The sequence below is a fragment of the Lontra canadensis genome, unplaced genomic scaffold, assembly GCF_010015895.1.
Source record: "Lontra canadensis isolate GAN:19392208 unplaced genomic scaffold, GSC_riverotter_1.0 scaffold180, whole genome shotgun sequence".
In the NCBI taxonomy this organism is placed as follows: Eukaryota; Metazoa; Chordata; class Mammalia; order Carnivora; family Mustelidae; genus Lontra; species Lontra canadensis.
The window spans coordinates 525,800-545,936 of NW_022631174.1; the positions used below are offsets into that span (position 1 = coordinate 525,800).

General features: G+C 38.3%; 1 protein-coding gene across 1 annotated transcript; it reads left to right on the forward strand.

The window, feature by feature from the left end:
* Positions 1-19,174: 19,174 nt before the first annotated feature.
* On the forward strand, positions 19,175-20,137 carry LOC116860614 (olfactory receptor 1D2-like). The gene has a single exon (XM_032846716.1). The coding sequence runs from the start codon at positions 19,175-19,177 to the stop codon at positions 20,135-20,137; it is 963 nt and encodes a 320-aa protein (XP_032702607.1).

Below are 20,137 nucleotides of genomic sequence, written 5' to 3' on the forward strand. Positions count from 1 at the left end.
ATTACCCAGAATTGTTCTTTTTATGACTCAAACCTGCTTGTGCCACTATTCTAATTGAAGAGTTTCCTCTTTCTGTTAACATAAAGTCCAAAATGGTTAACATGACCCACAAAACCCTTTTATTTAATCAGATCAATTAGCTCATGTTTAATCCTCTCTCCACTCCAAGCATACCAATTATTTCTGATTTTCTCAAAGGCATCCTGCTGTCACCCACCATATCACATCATGTCCTCCATTTACTGACACATGCTGTCTGTATTTCATTCCATCCTCTCTCCTAGGAATTGGCCCAGACCATTAAATCGGGATTATTTGCTCTTTGCTAGGCTTTAAGGAAAGGGAAAATTTCTATCCTGTTCATTGCTGAAGCCTAAAATCTAGAACAATGTGTGGAGAAAGAAAGAAAGAGAGGGAGGGAGGGAAGGAGGAAGGGAAGGAAGAAGGGAGAGAGAGAGGGAAGGAGGAAGAGAGGGAGAGTAGGAGGAAGAGGGGGAGGAAAGGAGGAAGGGAGGGATGTAGGAAGGAAGGAAAAGGAAGGGAAGGAAAAAAAAGAAAATTTATGCCACCCAAGGGATTTCCTATTTGTTTCAACAGACACCAAAAATTTTGGAGGTTGGAACATCCACTGACACTGAGCCTTTCCAAATCTGAGCTCCCTTATCTAAATCTGTTGTACTGATTTCCAGATACCGTACTGCAGACTGTCCAGAATTTCTCTCCCTGAGTCAGCACACTACCCCATCTGAAGCTATCCTGCTCTATGTCTTACACTAATTTACGCAGACAACAGTGCTATCAATTTTTCCTTAAGATTTACCCCACACAACATCAATATTGTAGCTTTGGGAGGTGGGCAGGAACAAATTAGAAGAAATTAGACAGATGTGGAAGTTGGGAGATCATGAAAAAGTGAAAAAAATGAGGATAACTTCGAATCTCTTGGATCTATTTCTGGTCTCCTCCAGATAGCCTTCCCACAGTGTGAGTCAGGATTGACAAAAAACAAGAGCATTTCAGGATGAGAACACATCTACTAACCCTGAAGAGAGAGAAGAGTGCACTCACTGCAGGACATTCACCAAGATCCCAGGGCTTAAACCAGGCATATTCATATGTTCTCACACTTGGACAGAGGACAGAAAGATCTCTTATTAGGTATTACTGGAGGAAGGAGCCATCTCCGACTTCTCAGGAATTTCTTTTTCTGGGAAACAAGTGGGATCCATCTACTGTATAAAATACCTGATTAAGGGCCCAACTCAGAGATCACTATAAATGTTGCCATTGAGGAGCCATATGAACTTTACCTACTCCTTTCATTTTTCTACATCTTACCTGCTTCAGCTTTAAAATGTCAGTACTGACTTGCTCCTGCCCACCTCCCAAAGCTACTGTAAACAGAAATTTCTTTCAAAAAATCTCTGCAAAACACAAAAGACTCTGTCGTGAAATACTTACAAATACTATTTGAAATACATATTGAATCTGGTGACACAAATGAAGCTATTTCTAGAATGTTGAGCATGTGTTGTTGTTGGTTTGTTTTTTTTTTAATTTAGACTGCCTGAACTGCCTGAAGAACAATCCCACAGAGTCACATCATAAAACCTTAGTAACCTGAATGCTAAGAAGAAGTCTAAGTCATGTACCCTCCAGCCTAACTTACCAAGTATGTTTCAAGGGGACTTCAGGGCTTTTTTCCAGGACCCTTCACTCTTATTTATTATAAGCTCATGGAGACTCAGACTGTAATCATTACCTGAATCTACACCATCCCTTTTCACTTCTCTCATTTTGTCTTCCTGAGCCTGGGGGACTTTGGGTCCCTGTGGAACCTATGTCTTGGGGGGAAAAACATTAATAACCAACAAAATAAATTCCAAACCTTCCTGGGACTAATCCCCTAGGATGTCTAAAGCAGGGGCTTCTTAATTACTGGCCATATTTAGGTAGGGGGAGAGGCAACAGAGGAAATAGCTCATGTCCCAGTCCCACCAGGAATACACCCTGGTTACCACAGTCCAGAAGACTTCTTCCTTCTTTGACTTCATTATTTTCACTCCTGAAGTATTTATTTGCCTTCTGAAGTGCTTAAGTATGCCTTCTGAAGTGCTTAAGTATGATAACCTATTTTTCTGAAGAGTCCATTTATTGCTCCTGAAATATCATCCTGAAAACAGGAAAAGAAATTTTCCTTGTTGATCAACTGATTCTAATAATTGAGTCCCATAATTTATCCCTGCTACATTTAGGAAAAGTAACTGTGACTTATTTCCACACATTGCTTGTCACTTAGTGATGAAATCTCATTGCAGTCTGTAAGCACAGTGCCTTCACTACTCCCTCACTTTCCTAGCCACTCCCAGCCACATTTGACAACTGTGTCTTGGATCTTGGATCTCTGTGAGGCAACTGGATGAAAAGAATAGATGGAAAGAAAATGGTTTTCTCAGCAAACTAAATAACTTGTGCAAAGATTTAAGAATTAAAGATAATATGGCATACTCAGGGAATTTGAGCAAGTTCAGCATAACTATCACATATTGTTGAAGGAGGAAATGCAAGGGCCGGGGTAAGAGAGGCAGAGGACTGGTCAGGCAAGATCTTGTAAGGTGTGCTTCTTCATCCTTAAGGCCATCTTCATCCTCAGAAAAACATCTCTAAATAGTTTTAAGGGGAATTAGGTGTTAAATTTTCATTTTTAGGACAGTAATTCAGATTAAAGGAGAACACACTCACATTAAAAAGGGAGAGAAATCATTAATTCAGTACCCCAGGTTAGAGATAATGGTTACTTGAATCCAGGTAGTAGCAACAGGGTTTCAAGGTGGATATATTAGAAGAATGTGTCACTTATAAGCATCCACTAAGTGTCTTAAACAAACTAACATTTCTTGACATGAGGCTCTATGGAAATAAAATAAACAAATCTCTCCATTCACACAGAATATAGTGGGTTGCATCAAGCAATGTGCTGCTGCAATGATCATTTTTAAAGAACAAATTTTTACATCATGAAAGGCATCTAAGGGTTGTAAAAGCAACAAAAAGTACATAAATTAGTTTCAGAGAGAGACAGAATGTTCTGAGATGAGGTGAGTACAACTGGCTCATTTTATATTAGAGGCTACTTCTTGAGTCTGGGCACAGACTGAGACAGGATATATGCTAGGGAAATACAAAGCATCAAAGCTTATAGCAGTTGTACAGTACTGGAAATTTGAGGGGACATAAACACATGGCTGGTTTTCCTCTGGACATTTAATGAATCTCATGCAATTCCAGGGAATGAGGATGAGTTTTTTAAAAGGCAGCATAAAATGTCCTACAGTCCTTCAGAACTGAAAACCAAAGTTCATCAAAGGAAAAGGTCTTCTTTAAACACATGTATGGCCTTTCTGTCAAGATTACTTGCCAAAATTTGAAGTTTCATGGTGCAAGACACTAGAGAGCTAGGGGGAAAACAAAGTCTAAAGAGAACCTCCCATTATCTTTTAGAGCTGAGGAACTCATCAAGTTCTCAATCAAAAGCCTAGGAGAAATACACCCTAGGAAGTAGTAAGTCTGCAGTCCAGCCCTAGGCCAAAATCAATCCCTGGCTATAATAAAGTGAACAGCCCTTTCACCATATCTGCCAAGCAGGAAAGGGAGAACCATCTCTGGCAGAAGATGACATCATCTGGAGCCACAGCAATACTAATGATAATAATGTCCAGCATACAATAAAAAAGACCAGAAATATGGAAGAGGCAAAACACTGTGGCCAATAATAAAGAATAAATAAATAAATAAATAAATAAATAAATAAAAGAGGAGGAAAAGGAAAAGAAAAAGAAGCAGCAAAGACAAGCTGATTTTAGAGGTGGTAGATAAGGAATTTAAACTACAGCAATTAATATCTGAAAATAAAAAAGGGATCATAACTTTCATCAGCAAGTGACATATATAAAAAGAAATCACTGGACATCCCAGAAGTGAAAAACAGAGTATCTGGAATTAACAATTCAGTGAATGAGTTTAACAGCCAACTGGAACTAGCAGGATACAGAATAAATAAGCTAGAAGACAGGTCAATATAAAATACCAAAACTGAATTTAAAAAAGGAAAAAAAAAACAGATGAGATCATAAGAGCTATATGGGCATACATTGAAGATCTAACATATGTATCATTGAAATCCAAAAAAGACAGGAGAAAGAAAATGAAAAAGGGGGAGCAATATTTGAGAAAATAATGACTATTATCTGAACCAATGAAAGACAGAAAACTACAGGTTTAGTTTGTTCAGTTAACCCCACTGTATAAATTCAAACAAAACTAAATCTACACATATGAAACCAAATCTAAAGAAAAATCTTAAAGCAACTGGGGTTGAGAGTAAGGGCACATTATCTTCATAAGAGAAACAATTAAAATGGCAGCTAACTTCATAACAGAAATGATGAAAAACAAAAGACAGTACCATGCCATCTGTTAATAGAGATGATATACAGCAAAAACATTCTTCAAAAATGAATAACATTTCCTGACAAATAAAACTACAGGAATTTGTCACTAAGGACTCCACAAAGAAAAATTTTAAATATTAAAGGAGATGTTGTAGGCAAGATGAAAATGATCACAGACTGAAACTTAGAAATGAGATTGGAGTCTTGTGTCTCAAACATGCAGAAAGGGTAAGCAAATGATCAATTATTGAAAAACTGCCTCTACAAGACAAAAATTATAATGTCCTGTGAAGTTTAAAATATGTGTGGAGATAAATTCCATGATAATAATAATGTGAAGATAAAAGGTGGTTAATGGAGTTTAAATGTTCTAAGATTCTAGTAAAATCATAGAAACGATAAAAGAAAAAAAATCACTTGCATTCAATTGTAATAAGTCAAGGATGCATGTTATAATCTCTACAGTAAAAGAAAAATAAAACAATGTATAAATAAGAAGTATATATAAGGATAAATAGATTTAAAATATTAGACTTTTGAGTTTTGAAAGAAGATAAGAAAAGGAAAAAAGAATACAAAACAGATGGGTAAAAGAAAATTTTAAGTGAGATGCTAGATATAACTTCAAGTATATTAGTAATTACATAAACCTAAGAGGTTAAATACTCCAAATGAAGATTAAATTTTTCAAACAAAATAAAAAAATAAAAACCCAGCTATAAGCTATTTACAAAACACACATTAAATATAAGGATTCAGAAAGTTTAGAAGATGGGATAAGATATACCCTGTACACAAAACTTTTTTCAAAAGAAAATATATACAGTGGAGATGTTTTTAAGGAAGTGATAATACTAGAGATAAAGAGTAATATTTTGTAATTAAAAATAGGTTAACCTAGTAGGATGATATCACTATTCTAAATTGGAATATGCTTAAAAGGATAGCTTCAGAATATATAAAGCAAAAAATGCTAGAACTAAAGTTAAAATTAATAAAATTTTGTTTAAAATTTGTTTTGTTTTGTTTTGTTTAAAATAATTTGTTTTGTTTAAAATAAACAAATGCACCATCATTCCATTCCAGCATGAAAGCAAACATTGACAATATGTAACTGAATGGGGGAGTGGTGAGTGCATGGGTGCAAGATCATTAAGCATCTGCTTTCAGCTCAGGTCATGATTCCAGGGTCCTGGGGACTTGGATCAAACCCATGTCCAGCTCTCTGCTCGGCGGGGAGCCTGCTGCTCCCTCTCCCTCTGACCTCCACTCTGCCACTCTGCTCCTGCTCTCTCTCACTAACTCTCTCTCTCTCCTCTCTCTCTCTCAAATAAATAAATAAATAAAATCTTTGAGGGAAAAAAAGAAAAAATTATGTAACTGAATGGGCCTATGTTTCAATAAAATCTATTTATAAAAACAAGTGGCATGTAGATTTGACTCACCAGCCATAGTCTGTTGACTCTTAATTCAAAACAAACATACACAATGGTGAGATATTTAAAGCTTTCCTCAAAGATCAGTAATGTCATTATCACCACATTAATTCAACACTGTACTGGAAGACCTAGTTGGTGTTAGAAGACAGAAAAAGGAAATAAAAGATGTAGGGATTGGAAAGGAAGAAAAAAATGTCATTATTCACAAGCCTGAGTGTAAACATATAAAATGCAAGAGAATCTACAGATAAACCAATAGAATCAGTAGATGTCTCCAGCAAGATCACCAGATACATGGTCAATATGTAAAAATCAAGTGTGTGTGTATATTTATATGCTATATACTATATATATATATATATATACTATACATACATACTATATATATTATACTATATTTGGTATAAAAAGTAAACAAGTAGAATATATATATAAATAAACATATAAATAGTTAACAGCTAGAAAACAAATACATATAATAGTAAACAGGTAGAAAAAATCTTCAAAATGTTACCATTTAACAAAGTATTTTAAAGATATCAAATTCATAATGGGGAAGAACTCTACTGAAAACCATACAGTGTTACTGAGATTAAAAAAAATAATAAGCCTTCCAAAATGGAGAAATATACTACATTCCTGGTTTAGAAGGTTCAATATTGGAAAGATGCACATTCTATCCCCAAGTTAATCTAATTTCAGTGCAATAAAAATTAAAATCCCAAGAGATCTTTTTGAGGAAATTGACAGGCCTATTCTAAAATTAAATAGAAATTCAGGGCCAAGAATAGTGCAAGAAATACTGAAGAAAAAAATAAATCCCATTAGAAGATATAGTAATCAGGGCACCTGGGTGGCTCAGTCAGTTAAGCATCTGCCTTTGGCTCAGGTCATGATCCCAGAGTCTTGGGATCAAGCCCCATATTGGGCTCCCTGCTCAGCAGGGAGTCATCTTCTCCTTCTGCCCCTCCCCCCTGCTCATGCTCTCTCTCTCTCTCGCTTTCTCTCAAATAAATAAGTAAAATCTTTAGAATATATATATAATAATTTAAAAGTTGAGTATTGATTCAAGGATAGAAAAATGCATAGGACAAAGAGTTCGGGAACAAATTAACATATATACAGTCACTTGACTAATAATAAAGATTTACATAGCAATTCAGCAGGGACAGTATGGCCTTTTCAATAAATGGCACTGAGTCGGTTGGATATACATACTTTGGTAAGAAAACTGTACTTTGATTGCTCCCTCACCTGATATAAAAATCAAGTCTAGATTGACAACAGATCTAAATGTGAAAGGTAAAGTCATGTATCTTTTGGAGGAAAATATAGGAGAATATTGGCAAAGATTTAGCAAAGATTCTTAAACAGGATACAAACAATACTAACTATAAATTAAAAATTGTTAAGTTGGAGTGTTTTAAAATTAAAATATCCTATTTCACAGTATCCATCATTAGCTGAGTGAAAGACAACCACAAAGTTGAAGATGTTACTACATACATCTGACAAAGGACTCTTTTTTTTTTATTAAAAGATTTTATTTATTTATTTGACAGAGAGATCACAAGCTGGCAGAGGGGCAGGCAGAGAGAAAGGTGGAGGCAGGCTCCCTGCTGAGCAGAGAGCCCGATGCGGGGCTCCATCCCAGGACCCTTGGATCATGACCTGAGCCGAAGGCAGAAGATTAACCCACTGAGCCACCCAGGTGCCCCTGACAAAGGACTCTTAAACAAAATACATAAAGAACTCCTATGAATCAACATGAAAGGGTCAGGAAACCCAATAGAAAAAATGGTCACAAGACTTGAAGAGATAATCTACACAAGAGAATATACCTGTGGAGAATAACCACATGAAAAGGTAGATGCTTAACTTCCTTAATCAGAAGGGACATGCAAATTAAAACTACAGTAAGATACCACCACACACCCACCAAAAAGTTCCAAAGAGAAGGATGGAAAATACCAAATCATGTTAAGAATGTGGAGCAACTGGAACTCTCACTGGCTGCTAAAGGGAGCATACCAATACTATGTTAAAACTAGTAGATGAGATGGAGGAGGAGCAAGATGGCAGAGGAGTAGGAGACCTAAATATCATCAGGTCCCAGGAGTTAAGCTAGATAGTTATCAAACCATTATGAACTCAACAGGAGATTGAAGAGAAGAACAGCAATTCTAGGAACAGAAAACCAACCACTTTCTGGGAGGTAGGACGTGCAGAGAAATGAATCTGATGCGCTATATGGAAAGAGAGACTTCGGGGGGAGGGGCCAGCTCCCGGCAAATGGTAGAGCAGCAGAGCACAAAATCAAAACTTTTAGAAGTCTGCTCCACTGAGGGATGTTGCTCCAGAGGCTAAGTGGGGGGTGGGGGGTGGAACACTTGCAGGGACAGTGTGGTCTCAGGACCCACAGGGTCACAGAAAGACTGGGGCTGTCTGAGTGTGGCAGAGCTCCCAGGTATTGGGCCAGGGAAGCCAGCTGCAGAGCTGGAGCCAAGGAGGGGGATCTCACCTCAGGGCTACCTTAAACTGTGATCCAAGGCAGAGTCCCTCTTCGGGCAGGGACACCACAACTGGTAGATCCAGGGAGAGTCCCTCCTTCCTCCTCTGGGAGGAGCAGTGCAGAAGCATGCTGCAGGAATCTTCTGGATTTGGAGATGTCAAATGGGGCCATGTGCCAGAGATAGAAACGCTCAGACACAGGCTGGGTGAGCTCAGAGTGCAGCAGGAGACCAGGGAGACAGGAGTGATTGACTGCTTTTCTCTGAAGGTGCACTGATGAGTGAGACCCCAAGCTCATCAGTCTTACACACTTCACAGCACTCACCATAGCACATACCCTCCCCATTGTCCATAACCCAGCCACCCTCTCCTTCCCCACCCCTCACCCCCCAGCAACCCTCAGTTTGTTTCCTGAGATTAAGAATTTCTTATGGTTTGTCTCCATCCCTGGTCCCATCTTGTTTCATTTTTTTCCCTCCCTAGACCCCACGATCCCCACCCTGTCCTTAAAAGTCCTCATATCAGAGAGATTATGTGATCATTGCCTTTCTCTGATTGACTTATTTTGCTTAGCATAATACCCTCTAGTTCCATCCACATCATTGCAAATGGCAAGAGTTCTGGTTTTTTGATGGCTGCATAGTATTCCATCATGCATATATACCACATCTTCATTATACATTCATCTGTTGATGGACATCTAGGCTCTTTCCATAGTTTGGCTATTGTGGACATTGCTGCTATAAATTTTGGGGTGCATGTACCCCTTTAGATCACTACGTTTGTATCTTTAGGGTAAATACCCAGTAGTGTGATTGCTGAGTCATAGGAGAGCTCTATTTTCAACTTTTTGAGAAGCCCCCATACTGTTTTCCAGAGTGGCTACACCAGCTTGCATTCCCACCAAGAGTTTAGGAGGGTTCCCCTTTCTCCACATCCTCGTCAACACCTGTCATTTCCTGACTTGTTAATTTTAGCCATTCTGACTGATGTGAGATGCTATATCGTTGTGGTTTTGATTTGTATTTCCCTGATGCTGAAGGATGTTGAGCACTTTTTCATGTGTCTGTTGGCCATTTGGAATGTTTTTCCATTTCTTTATGTCTTCCTCAATTTCCTCAATTGAGTATTCTCTGGTTTTCTGAGTAGAGATTCTTTGCCTCTTTGGTTAGATTTATTCCTAGGTATCTTATAGTTTTGGGTGCAATTGTAAATTGGATCAACTCCTTAATTTCTCTTTCTTCTGTCTTGTTGTTGGTGTATAGAAATGCAACTGACTTCTGTGCATTGATTTTATATCCTGACACTTTACTGAATTCCTGTATGAGTTTTAGCAATTTTAGAGTGGAGTCTTTTGGGTTTTCCACATAAAGTATCATATCATCTGAAAAGAGTGAGAGTTTGACTTCTTTGCCAATTTGGATGCCTTTCATTTCTTTTTGTTGTCTGATTTTTGAGGTTAGGACTTCTACTACTATGTTGAATAGCAGTGGTGATAGTGGACAGCTCCGGCATGTTACTGACCTTAGGGGTAAAGCTCTCAGTTTTTCCCCATTGAGGATGATATTTGCTGTGGGTTTTTCATAGATGGCTTTTATGATATTGAGGTATGTACCATCTATCTCAAAACATCACAAACATCATGATTTTTCACTCTGGGTCCAATTGTTCTATTATCTAGAGTCCCTATAAGCCTTTCAGCTATTGGCTTTTGTTTTCAGTATCTTATCACCTTGTGTGTCTGCTTATCTTTGGGTTTGTGCTCAAAATTATATTTGAAAATGGGATTGAGAAAAATAATTTGAAGTCTACTTGATGGTATTTTCCTACATCAGATAAGATTTTTTTTTAACTTCTTTTACTTAGTACTCAGAGCCACTAGCCATCTGGGATTATCCAAATTCAATGCTTGAAGTGTTCTGGACCTCTGATGACTCAAAGCCAAGCTGAAGCATGTTTATGTAGCTCTTTCTTTCCTGCTAATCTAATTTCTAGGGCACGTTTTAGGATTGGAGCTTGTTTACTCCTTGTAAACTAGACTTATTTCCCAAGACCTTTGCATGTAGACATTAACAGTAGAGCAATTATCCAGTTTCATCCCTACAAGCTGTCTTGGGATTGCTTCCCCTGCGTCTCTCCAAAACTGATATATAGCCCTGATGTGGCTCAAGCTCATTCATTTTTTCATGAACCTCATATCCAGGGTTCAGTTCTCAGATTCCACAAGTTCATCATAGCATCCACAGCCTAACATTACTCTTTTGTGCAGGCACTGAAAACTCAGGCACCAATTTCTATCCTATTCAGAAATAATGCCTTAGGGTCCTTTGTGTCCTGATGGAATTTTCATCCTGAAAAGGAAACTGGAGACATTGTACTACAAGCACAGAGGAGTGGGTAAGGTCTGGACATCTCAGACATTCCTTGTCTCTCTTTCCCTCTGTGTCTCCGTCTGTCTCTCTCTCTCTCTCTCTCTCTCTCACACACACACACACACACACACAACCTTTCTTCTCTTCTCCATTTATTCTCATGAACATACCCACATACTTTAAAATTTTCCATGTAATCTAACCCTTCAGTATTTAAAGGTAATACAACAATCCCTCCCACCTCTTAGCACTCTAGTATTCAAAGTGTTGTCACATGCTGTCACTCTTGATTCTCAAGCCTGCAAAGAGGGCTTCATGGGTGAGATATGGAGGCTCACAGATCATGCAGGTAGAGAGCAAAACCAGAGGTATGAAAGGACAGTTTTCTAAGGCTGACTTTGGAGCCCTTGCCCATACTGTCCCCCACCCCCTTCTCTCCCCTCTTCGCCCAGCCACACTGCAGAAAGCCTTGGGCTCTAAGGCCATCTGACCTCACAAGTGTCCAGAAACCACTGACTCTTACAGACTCAGAGCAGGAGTTCCCAAAACACACCATCAGAATTAACAGATGATCACTAAAAAGGACTTAGTTCTCAGAACACAACCAGTATTTCAAGGAAGGGGGCCAGAAAATCAGCTTTTTGTTTTAAAGTATCACATGTGATTCTGATGCACACTAAAGTGTGGGTGATGCTGCCTTGAGGGCTAGAAAGCAGAGCTATCATTCCCCTGGGTGTCCTTTGACTTTTACCAGCCTTCTTCCTTCCTTTCTTCCTCCAACCTGTCAGAAAGATGTCCCAGAGAACCCTGAATCCAGGCAATAGATTACACAAGGAAGTAGTTTCTGATGGGGTCTAAGGAGGTGAAATATCTTTGTCTCCATGGAAAAGCAGAGATGGTGCCCAGTGCTCAGATCTGGGACCCTCAGGCCATTACCATGGTGCTCTTTTTCATCCTCAGGTCACTTCTGGGGTCTGGTAGTGGTCTCTAGGATGAGCCCATCATGCCCCATTTTCACTGAAACTCTTTGCTTTCCTAAGAAGCAAGCAGCCTCTTCAACTTGAAGGCTCACATGCTCAGAGAAACAAAGGAGCTCAGTCATAGTGTAGAAACTTAGGAGAACTATATGAGTAACAAATAGCTATGGGCACACAGAATATCATGTCCTAAGGATTACTCCCATTTTAACTCAAATGCCAAAGGACCAGCACAAGATTACTCTATAATTTGGAATCTTAGGGTTAAAAGAGAGATTAACCATCACCCACCTCCACTAAATGCTTGAACCAACTCCAAAATGATCACTCAGCCCACTATATCATAAGCTGTTTGAAAGTCTTCCATAAAAGGAAGGAAGGAAGGAAGGAAGGAAGGAAGGAAGGAAGGAAGGAAGGAAGGAAGGAAGGAAGGAGGGAAGGGAGGGAGGGAGGGAGGGAGGGAAAGGGAAAAGACAAGACAAGTAAAAGAAAGTCTTCCATAATGGGGAATCACTTCCCCTGGCCAGCCCCATTTGCAGGCACAGCACTTAAGTCAGATAGCCTGAATTGTTTTTCTATGTCTCTTTCATTTCTTATTTCCTGACTTGACCAATCCACACCGCTTAGCCTGTGAAGGCCATAATGCATTCTCTCACTTTTCTCTGCTCCTTGTCAGCAGCACCAAGGGGACAGCCACAAATAAGTGTCCCCTCAACATCCTGGGTCACAGCCTGCAGACACAGGTGAGCTAAAGCAGCTCCTATGTGAGTTGGGAAGAACCATGCCCAGGATAGAGACAAGAATGGGGTCCTCTATCCCTCTTGGTTCTAAAAGCAGCATTTCCTACTGGAGCCGAGGTGGCAGGCAGTCAAAACACAGGGAAACGATAAGAAAAGGACTCCTTCTGAGATCCTCATACCAGCACCTCCCACTTACACAGAGCTTTAAGTTGAAGAAGTGCTTCCACATTCAGCATTTAAGTCTTCTCTAAACCCACAGTGAGGTAGGCATCTTTACTCTTGTTTAATGTGTGGCACAGCAGTAAGGGTGTGGACTTAGAGACAAAAGGAAAGTCAAATCCCAACTCCATCAGTTACTAGTTTTGAGTAACTAGGAATTGGAGAAATCCATACCTCCCAACTCTCAATCACCTCGTCTATAAAATGGGATAATAAAACAAATAGTGCTGTTGTATAGACTAAATGGGGAGGCGGGGGGGGGGCAGTTCAGGAGGGAGAGGTGACAACTCACATGTCGTCTGGTCAGATACTCCGTAAAGGGTAATGGTTTGTTCAAAAGGCACTCGTAGGTGTCAAATTGAGATTTGGACCTAAACATATGACTCAAACTTTCCTGTCACTGTACCATGGACACCAAACATCTGGGAATTCAAATGTTTTCATTGAAATATGCTAAACAGTGAGCTTCCCCATGCCCACCTCACCTGCATACTGGAGCTCCAAATTACTATACTCTTGTAGGTTACTCACAGCTCCCACAGTTACATTTGCTCCCTAACACTGAGATTGCTCAGAGGACCTCTTTTTTAAGAGCTTCTGACATGAAATGTCAGGTTTCACTCCAGAAAGTATAATCATTTATTTCATCAGATATAAAACTGCCTGTAAATCCCATCTTTTGATAAGTAATAAAGCCATATGTTCATATGCTTTTGACTTTGACCTTCTTCTTTTGTGAATTGCACATTCATGTCTGTTCCTATTTTCAAATGAGGATTGGCAACTTTATTACCAGCTTGAAGTAGTTATTTTCTGTTAAGCATATTAAGCCTTTGTCTATCACGTATATGGCAAGTATTTTTCCTTTTTGGCATTTTTATTTGTTCATATTTTACCACTGTTTTACAATGTTTTGATGTAAGAGGTATTTTACTTTTATGAAAATAAAATATGGCATAAATTTTCATAAGTTTTATTTCATAATTTTCACAATTTTTCATTGTTTCCTGCTATCAGTGCCACTCTTGTGAATGTAGTTTTTCTCTTGTTGCTCATGCTTTTGCTGTCACATCTTAGAACCCTTCACTAAATCCAAAATCACAAAATTTCTCCAAATTTTCTTCTAAGAGTTTAATAGTTTTAGCTCTTACATTCAATTTCAAATTGATCCATTTAATATTAATTTTATTTAAATTTAATTAATTAACATACACTGCATTATTAGTTTCAGAGGTAGAGTTTAGCGATTCATCAGTTGCACATAACACCCAGTGCTCATTACATCAAATGCCCTCCTTAATGCCCATCACCCAATTATCTCTTCCCCCCACCCACCTCCCCTCCAGCAACCTTCAGTTTGTTTCCTAGAGTTAAGAGTCTCTTATAGTTTGTCAAATTAATTTTTATATACAGTGTGTGATAAGAATCCAATTTTGGCATGTGGCTAGTGGTCCAGCACTTTTTGTTGAAATTATCTTTTCCCTCCTGTGTAATCTGCATACCCTTGTCAAAAATTAGTTAACCATAGGGACAGCTGGGTGGCTCAGTCAGTTAAGCATCTGTCTTTGGCTCAGGTCAGGATCCTAGGGTCCAGGGATCAAGTCCGGCATCAGGATCCTTGCTCAGCTGGGAGCCTCCTTCTCCGTCTGCCCACTCTGTCTGCTGCTAGCCCTGCTTATACTCTCTCTGTCACTCTGACAAATAAATAAAATCTTTTCTTAAAAATCTCAGTTGAGCATGGATACATGGGCTTATTTCTGGACTCTCAATTCTATTCCATTCATCTATATGCCTATCCTTGTGCCAATACCACATTATCTTCATTACTGTTGTTTGTAGTAAGTTTTAAAATTGGAGAATGTGAATTCTTGTTCTTGTTTTTCAAGATTGTTTTGGCTATTCTGGTCCCTTGAAATTCCATATGAATTTTAGAATCAGTTGGTACCAATTTCTGCAAAGAAGTCAGCTAGGATTCTAAAAGGAATTACTTTGAATATGTAGATCTATTTGGGGACTATTACCAGGTTAACCATGTAAGACTAAGTTATTGATTTGAGATCTTCCTTCTTTCCTAATATAGGCATTTACAACAAAAGTGTTCCTTCTAGGCACTGCTTTAGCTGCATCCCATAAATTTTGGTATGTTATATCTTCATTTTCATTCATCTCAAAGTATCTTCTGTTTTGGTTGTTTTTTTTTTTTTTTCTCTGACCCACTGGCTATTTTGTAGTGTGTTCTTTAATTTCCACAAATATGTGAATGTTCTCAAATTTTTCCAGCTAGTCATTTCTAATTTTCATTCCATTGCACTTAGAGAACATATTTTGTGTTATTTTTATCCTTTTAAATTTATTGAGGTTTGTTTTATGTCCTAGCATATGGTTTATCCTAGAGAATATTCTAATGGCCCTTGAAAAGAATCTTGTCCCGTTGTTGTTGGGCAGAGTGTTTTATATATATCTGTCAAGTATAGCTGATTTATACTATTGTTCAAGAGGCACCTGGGTGGCTTGCTCAGTCAATTGAGCATCCAACTCTTGGTTTTGGCTTAGGTCATGATTTCAGGGTTGCAAGATCAAGTCCCATGTCAGACTCTGCTTCAGATTCTCTACTTCTCTGTCTTCCTCTGTCCATTCCCCTGCTCTCTTGCTCTCTCTCTCTCTCAAATAAATAATAAATCTTTAAAATATATATATATAGTATTGTTCTCTACTCCCTTGTTGTTCTTCTGCTCAATTGTTCAATCCACTACTGAAAGTGTGATGTTCAATTTACCCTTTTAACCTATAAATGTCTCCATTTATTTCTAAAAACCTTTTTATTTTTTTTTAAAGATTTTATTTATTTATTTGATAGAGAGATCACAAGCAGGCAGAGAGGCAGGCAGAGAGAGAGGAGGAAGCAGGCTCCCCGCTGAGCAGAGAGCCCCATGCGGGGCTCGATCCCAGGACTCCAAGATCATGACCCAAGCCGAAGGCAGCGGCTTAACCCACTGAGCCACCCAGGCGCCCCTAAAAACCTTTTTAAATTAAAGTCTATTTTTAATCTCTAAATCTACTTTTATATTTAAAGACTAATGTATAGCCACTCTAGTTTTTCAGAGGTTGCTGTTTTCCCATCTTTTTATTTTCCATATTTCTTATTGAATTTTCAAAGATGTTATTGAACATTTCTTCATTTGCTGCTTGCCCTTAGGACAATTTCCATCAGTTTTAAATCCTTCTATTTTGATATTTCACAACTGTCATTTGGGGAGTGGGTCATTGGACCTCCTCACATTGTTATGCCAAAAGTCGATTGCCTACCATTATATTTTTAAATTTCATGATCTTATTTTTCACCCAAAAGGAAATTTTCTTAATAGAGGAGCACTCTCTTTTGACAGAGGCAATATCCTCCTGCTATTGGTATCATTAAATAATTTTTTAAGTTTTCTTTCTTTATATAAAAAGTGTTTTGCATAAAAGGATTATTCACCTTAATACTTGGAACGATACTCTTCTTTTAGACTTCTTTTAGTCTATTCAAAACACGACTTTAATCTATTCATTTTCAAAGAGACAGGTTGGGGTTTACTATGGGTTTTTTTCAAAGAGATGGAGTAACATCGCTAAAATGAAATGTTAATTTATTGTTAATGTATAGATACAGTATAAATTCCAAAAAAGTACCAAAAAAAAATAAGGAGAGAATGAAAGAATATTCTCATAAAATGAAGGGAGACATAATTTTAAGATTGGAAAGGACATTCTAAGTCAGATAAATCAGTGAAGGAGAAACATCCTTCATATCTCAAATAATAAAAACATCAAAATATGAAGTTACCTATCTCCACACAGTGGAATTCAGTTTAAGATTAAATAAAAAATCATGTAGACAGCAATATAAAGTTATTCAAGAAAAGTATATAGTAGGGGCACCTGGGTGGGTCAGTGGGTTGGGCCCCTACCTTCGACTCAGGTCATGGTCCCAGGGCTCCTGGGATTGAGCCCCACGCTGGGCTTACTGCTCAGCGGGGAGCCTGCTTCCCCCTCTCCCTCTGCCTGCCTCTGTGCCTGCTTGTGATCTCTCTCTGTCAAATAAATAAATAAAATCTTTTTTTAAAGTATATAATAAATCACAATACTGTCTTGGAGAAAATTACTCATCACACTGTTGAGTGCCTAAGATAACTGAAACAAAAACCTCAAGGTATGTTCACCAAAATGTTACAGTTGGTTGCAAGGCAGAATTTGTGATGATGTTTGCTTTCTTTCACTTTAAATTTAAGTAAATTTAAACGCAAATGTGGTTCAGTATTACCAGAGCTATCAGTGTAATAGGCACTGAAAAAGTATTTGATTAAAAATGGAAATCCAGGGGCACCTGGGTGGCTCAGAGGGTTAAAGCCTCTGCCTTCGGCTCAGGTCATGATCCTGGGGTTCTGGAATCGAGCCCCGCATGGGGCTCTCTGCTCAGCGGGGAGCCTGCTTCCCACCCCCTCTCTCTCTGCCTGCCTCTCTGCCTACTTGTGATCTGTCTGTCAAATAAATAAATAAATAAATCTTTTTAAAAAATGGAAATCCATAGTTAATTATTAAAACACTATTGGTAAAATACAAATAGAAGAATAGTTGCTAAATAAATATACCCTCTTCTGCTTTTAAGGCTTTTTAACTTTTTAACTTCTAAGGTTTTTTACTGTACTTAGAATAAAATTTTAAAATCCTAACAAGGCTCTGAATGACCTGACTCCTGCTTCCCTGCACAACCCTACATTTCACCACTCTCTTCACTCCAGCCCTACTGACCCATATGTAACTCCTTACATACAACGAAGTTTCAGCTCAGGTGCTTTGTACATTTAATTCTCTGTAATGCTCTTGACCCAGATTTTATAAACTGGCCTTTTTCATCCTTCACATTGCAAATAATCCAAACACCAAAATGTGCACCATTGTTATTTATCTCCACACAATGGAATTCTAATTAACTTACTTATATGCCCTCCTTTTTATTGTTTGTTTTTACTTTTAAGATTTTTCTTTATTTCAGGTTTTTGAAAGGGAAAAAGACACGTTATTTTAATCTTTGGTATGCTTGAAATGTGTTTGGTAAGACACAAAATACGGATCTCATATTACCCCCAAAATAATAAGACAATTGTCTCAATGCCATATATTGAATAATACAACAGTTTTCTACCACAAAAGTACTAGAGTAATAATAAACTCAGTCCCACATGGTCTTTGGTCTGAATCTGAAGTTTCTTTCTGTTTGGTTGATCCGTTCATTCCAGCATCAGTACCACATAGTTTGTATACAGCCCTTTATATTTATATTTATATTTTTCAAGATTTTTCTAGCTTATTTTCACAACTATTTTGAAGTTAAACATAGATGTTTTCTTAAAAACCCTGTTCAAAGTTTTACTTCACATAGTTTAAATTTTAGATTAATTCAGTAGAATACACACCTTTGGAATACTGGTATGTTTTTCCACTTACCAAGTTTCCACTACATGCTTCTTTGAAGAATTTGAAGATCTTGCCTGAATGTTAACATTTTAATGAGTAGATTTATTTTCTGGTGACGTGGATGGCATTGTTTCACATTACGTATAATACATATATGTATTTTATATATATATGCATAATATAAATATAACTTTTTTAAATTTACGTAATCTTTACACCCAACATGGTGCTTGAATTCAGGACCCTGCAGTCAAGTCACATACACTTCTGAGTGAGCCAGCCAGGCATCCCTTTCACAATATATTAAACTTATTTGTATTTATTGTTTCTTACATATAATAATAATAATAACAATAAATATTTCTTGAGTATTTACTGCAGGCCACCAGCTCTTTATTACTTCATTTTATTCTCACCCTGACCCATTTTTCACATAAAGAAATGGAATATAAAAAAGCTCAGGTAACTGGCTGGGGGGTTAACAGAAAGTGTCAGACCTCAGATTTAAATTGTTTTCAAATCCCGTTTTATTTCTAATGTCATTTTAGTCAATTGTTAAAGGTTTCCCAGATAGATCATCCTCTCAGCAAATAATGATAATTATTCCATTTCCTTTCTAATACTTTTACTTTCCCCCTTGTCCAATTGTATAAAATCAATTTCTTATACTATATGCACTTGTTTTAAATATCACGTAAATCTATACAAGATCATAATATACCACATGAGTCTTTAAGCATTTCAAGAAAATTGTAAGATAGTATGATTTAAAATAAGACATGGACATTATTCCATATTGAGTATACTAGATTAGAAGTTGCTGGAATGACTGAGTTGCATAAAAATTTTCCATGTTATGCCTTTATATGTTATTGCATTGTCTTATATCCAAAAAAATTATAAAAGTTAGCCTAAGATACTTTTAACGCTAAGAAAACAGTTGATTTTGCTTATTTGGATGTCCTTATTCAATTAAGGGCATTTAATAAACAAAATTTGTTGGTGCTGATGTTTCAGACAGTTGGGGAAATGGATGGAAGCAATCACAGTGGAGTCTCTGAGTTTTTGCTCCTGGGGATCTCAGACAGTCCTGAGCACCAGCGGGTCCTGTTCTGGATGTTCCTGTCCATGTACCTCGTCACAGTGGTGGGAAATGTGCTCATCATCCTGGCCATCAGCTTTGATCCCCGCCTGCACACTCCCATGTACTTCTTCCTGGCCAACCTCTCCTTCACTGACCTCTTCTTTGTCACCAATACAATCCCCAAGATGCTGGTGAGCCTCCAGTCTCAGAACAAAGTCATCTCCTATGCGGGGTGTCTGACACAGCTCTACTTCCTAGTCTCCTTGGTGGCCTTGGACAACCTCATCCTGGCCACAATGGCATATGACCGCTATGTGGCCATCTGCCGCCCCCTCCACTACACCACGGTCATGAGACCTGGGCTCTGCATTTTGCTCCTCACCTTGTGTTGGGCACTTTCTATTTTTTATGGCCTCACCCACACCCTCCTCATGACCAGGGTGACATTCTGCGGTTCCCAGAAGATACACTACATCTTCTGTGAGATGTATGTCCTGCTGAGGCTGGCATGTTCTAACACTCAAGTGAATCACACAGTACTGATTGCTACAGGATCTTTCATCTTCCTTGCCCCACTAGGGTTCATGATCATGTCCTATGTCTGGATTGTCAGAGCCATCCTCCGAATACCCTCAGCCTCTAGCAAGTACAAAGCCTTCTCCACCTGTGCTTCCCATTTGGCTGTGGTCTCCCTCTTCTATGGGACACTTTGTATGGTATATCTGCAGCCCCTCAAAACCTACTCCATGAAGGACTCAGTAGCCACAGTGATGTATGCTGTGGTGACCCCCATGATGAACCCTTTCATCTACAGCCTGAGGAACAAGGACATGCATGGGGCTCTGGGAAGGCTTCTCTTAGGGAAAGCCTTTCAGAGGTTGACATGA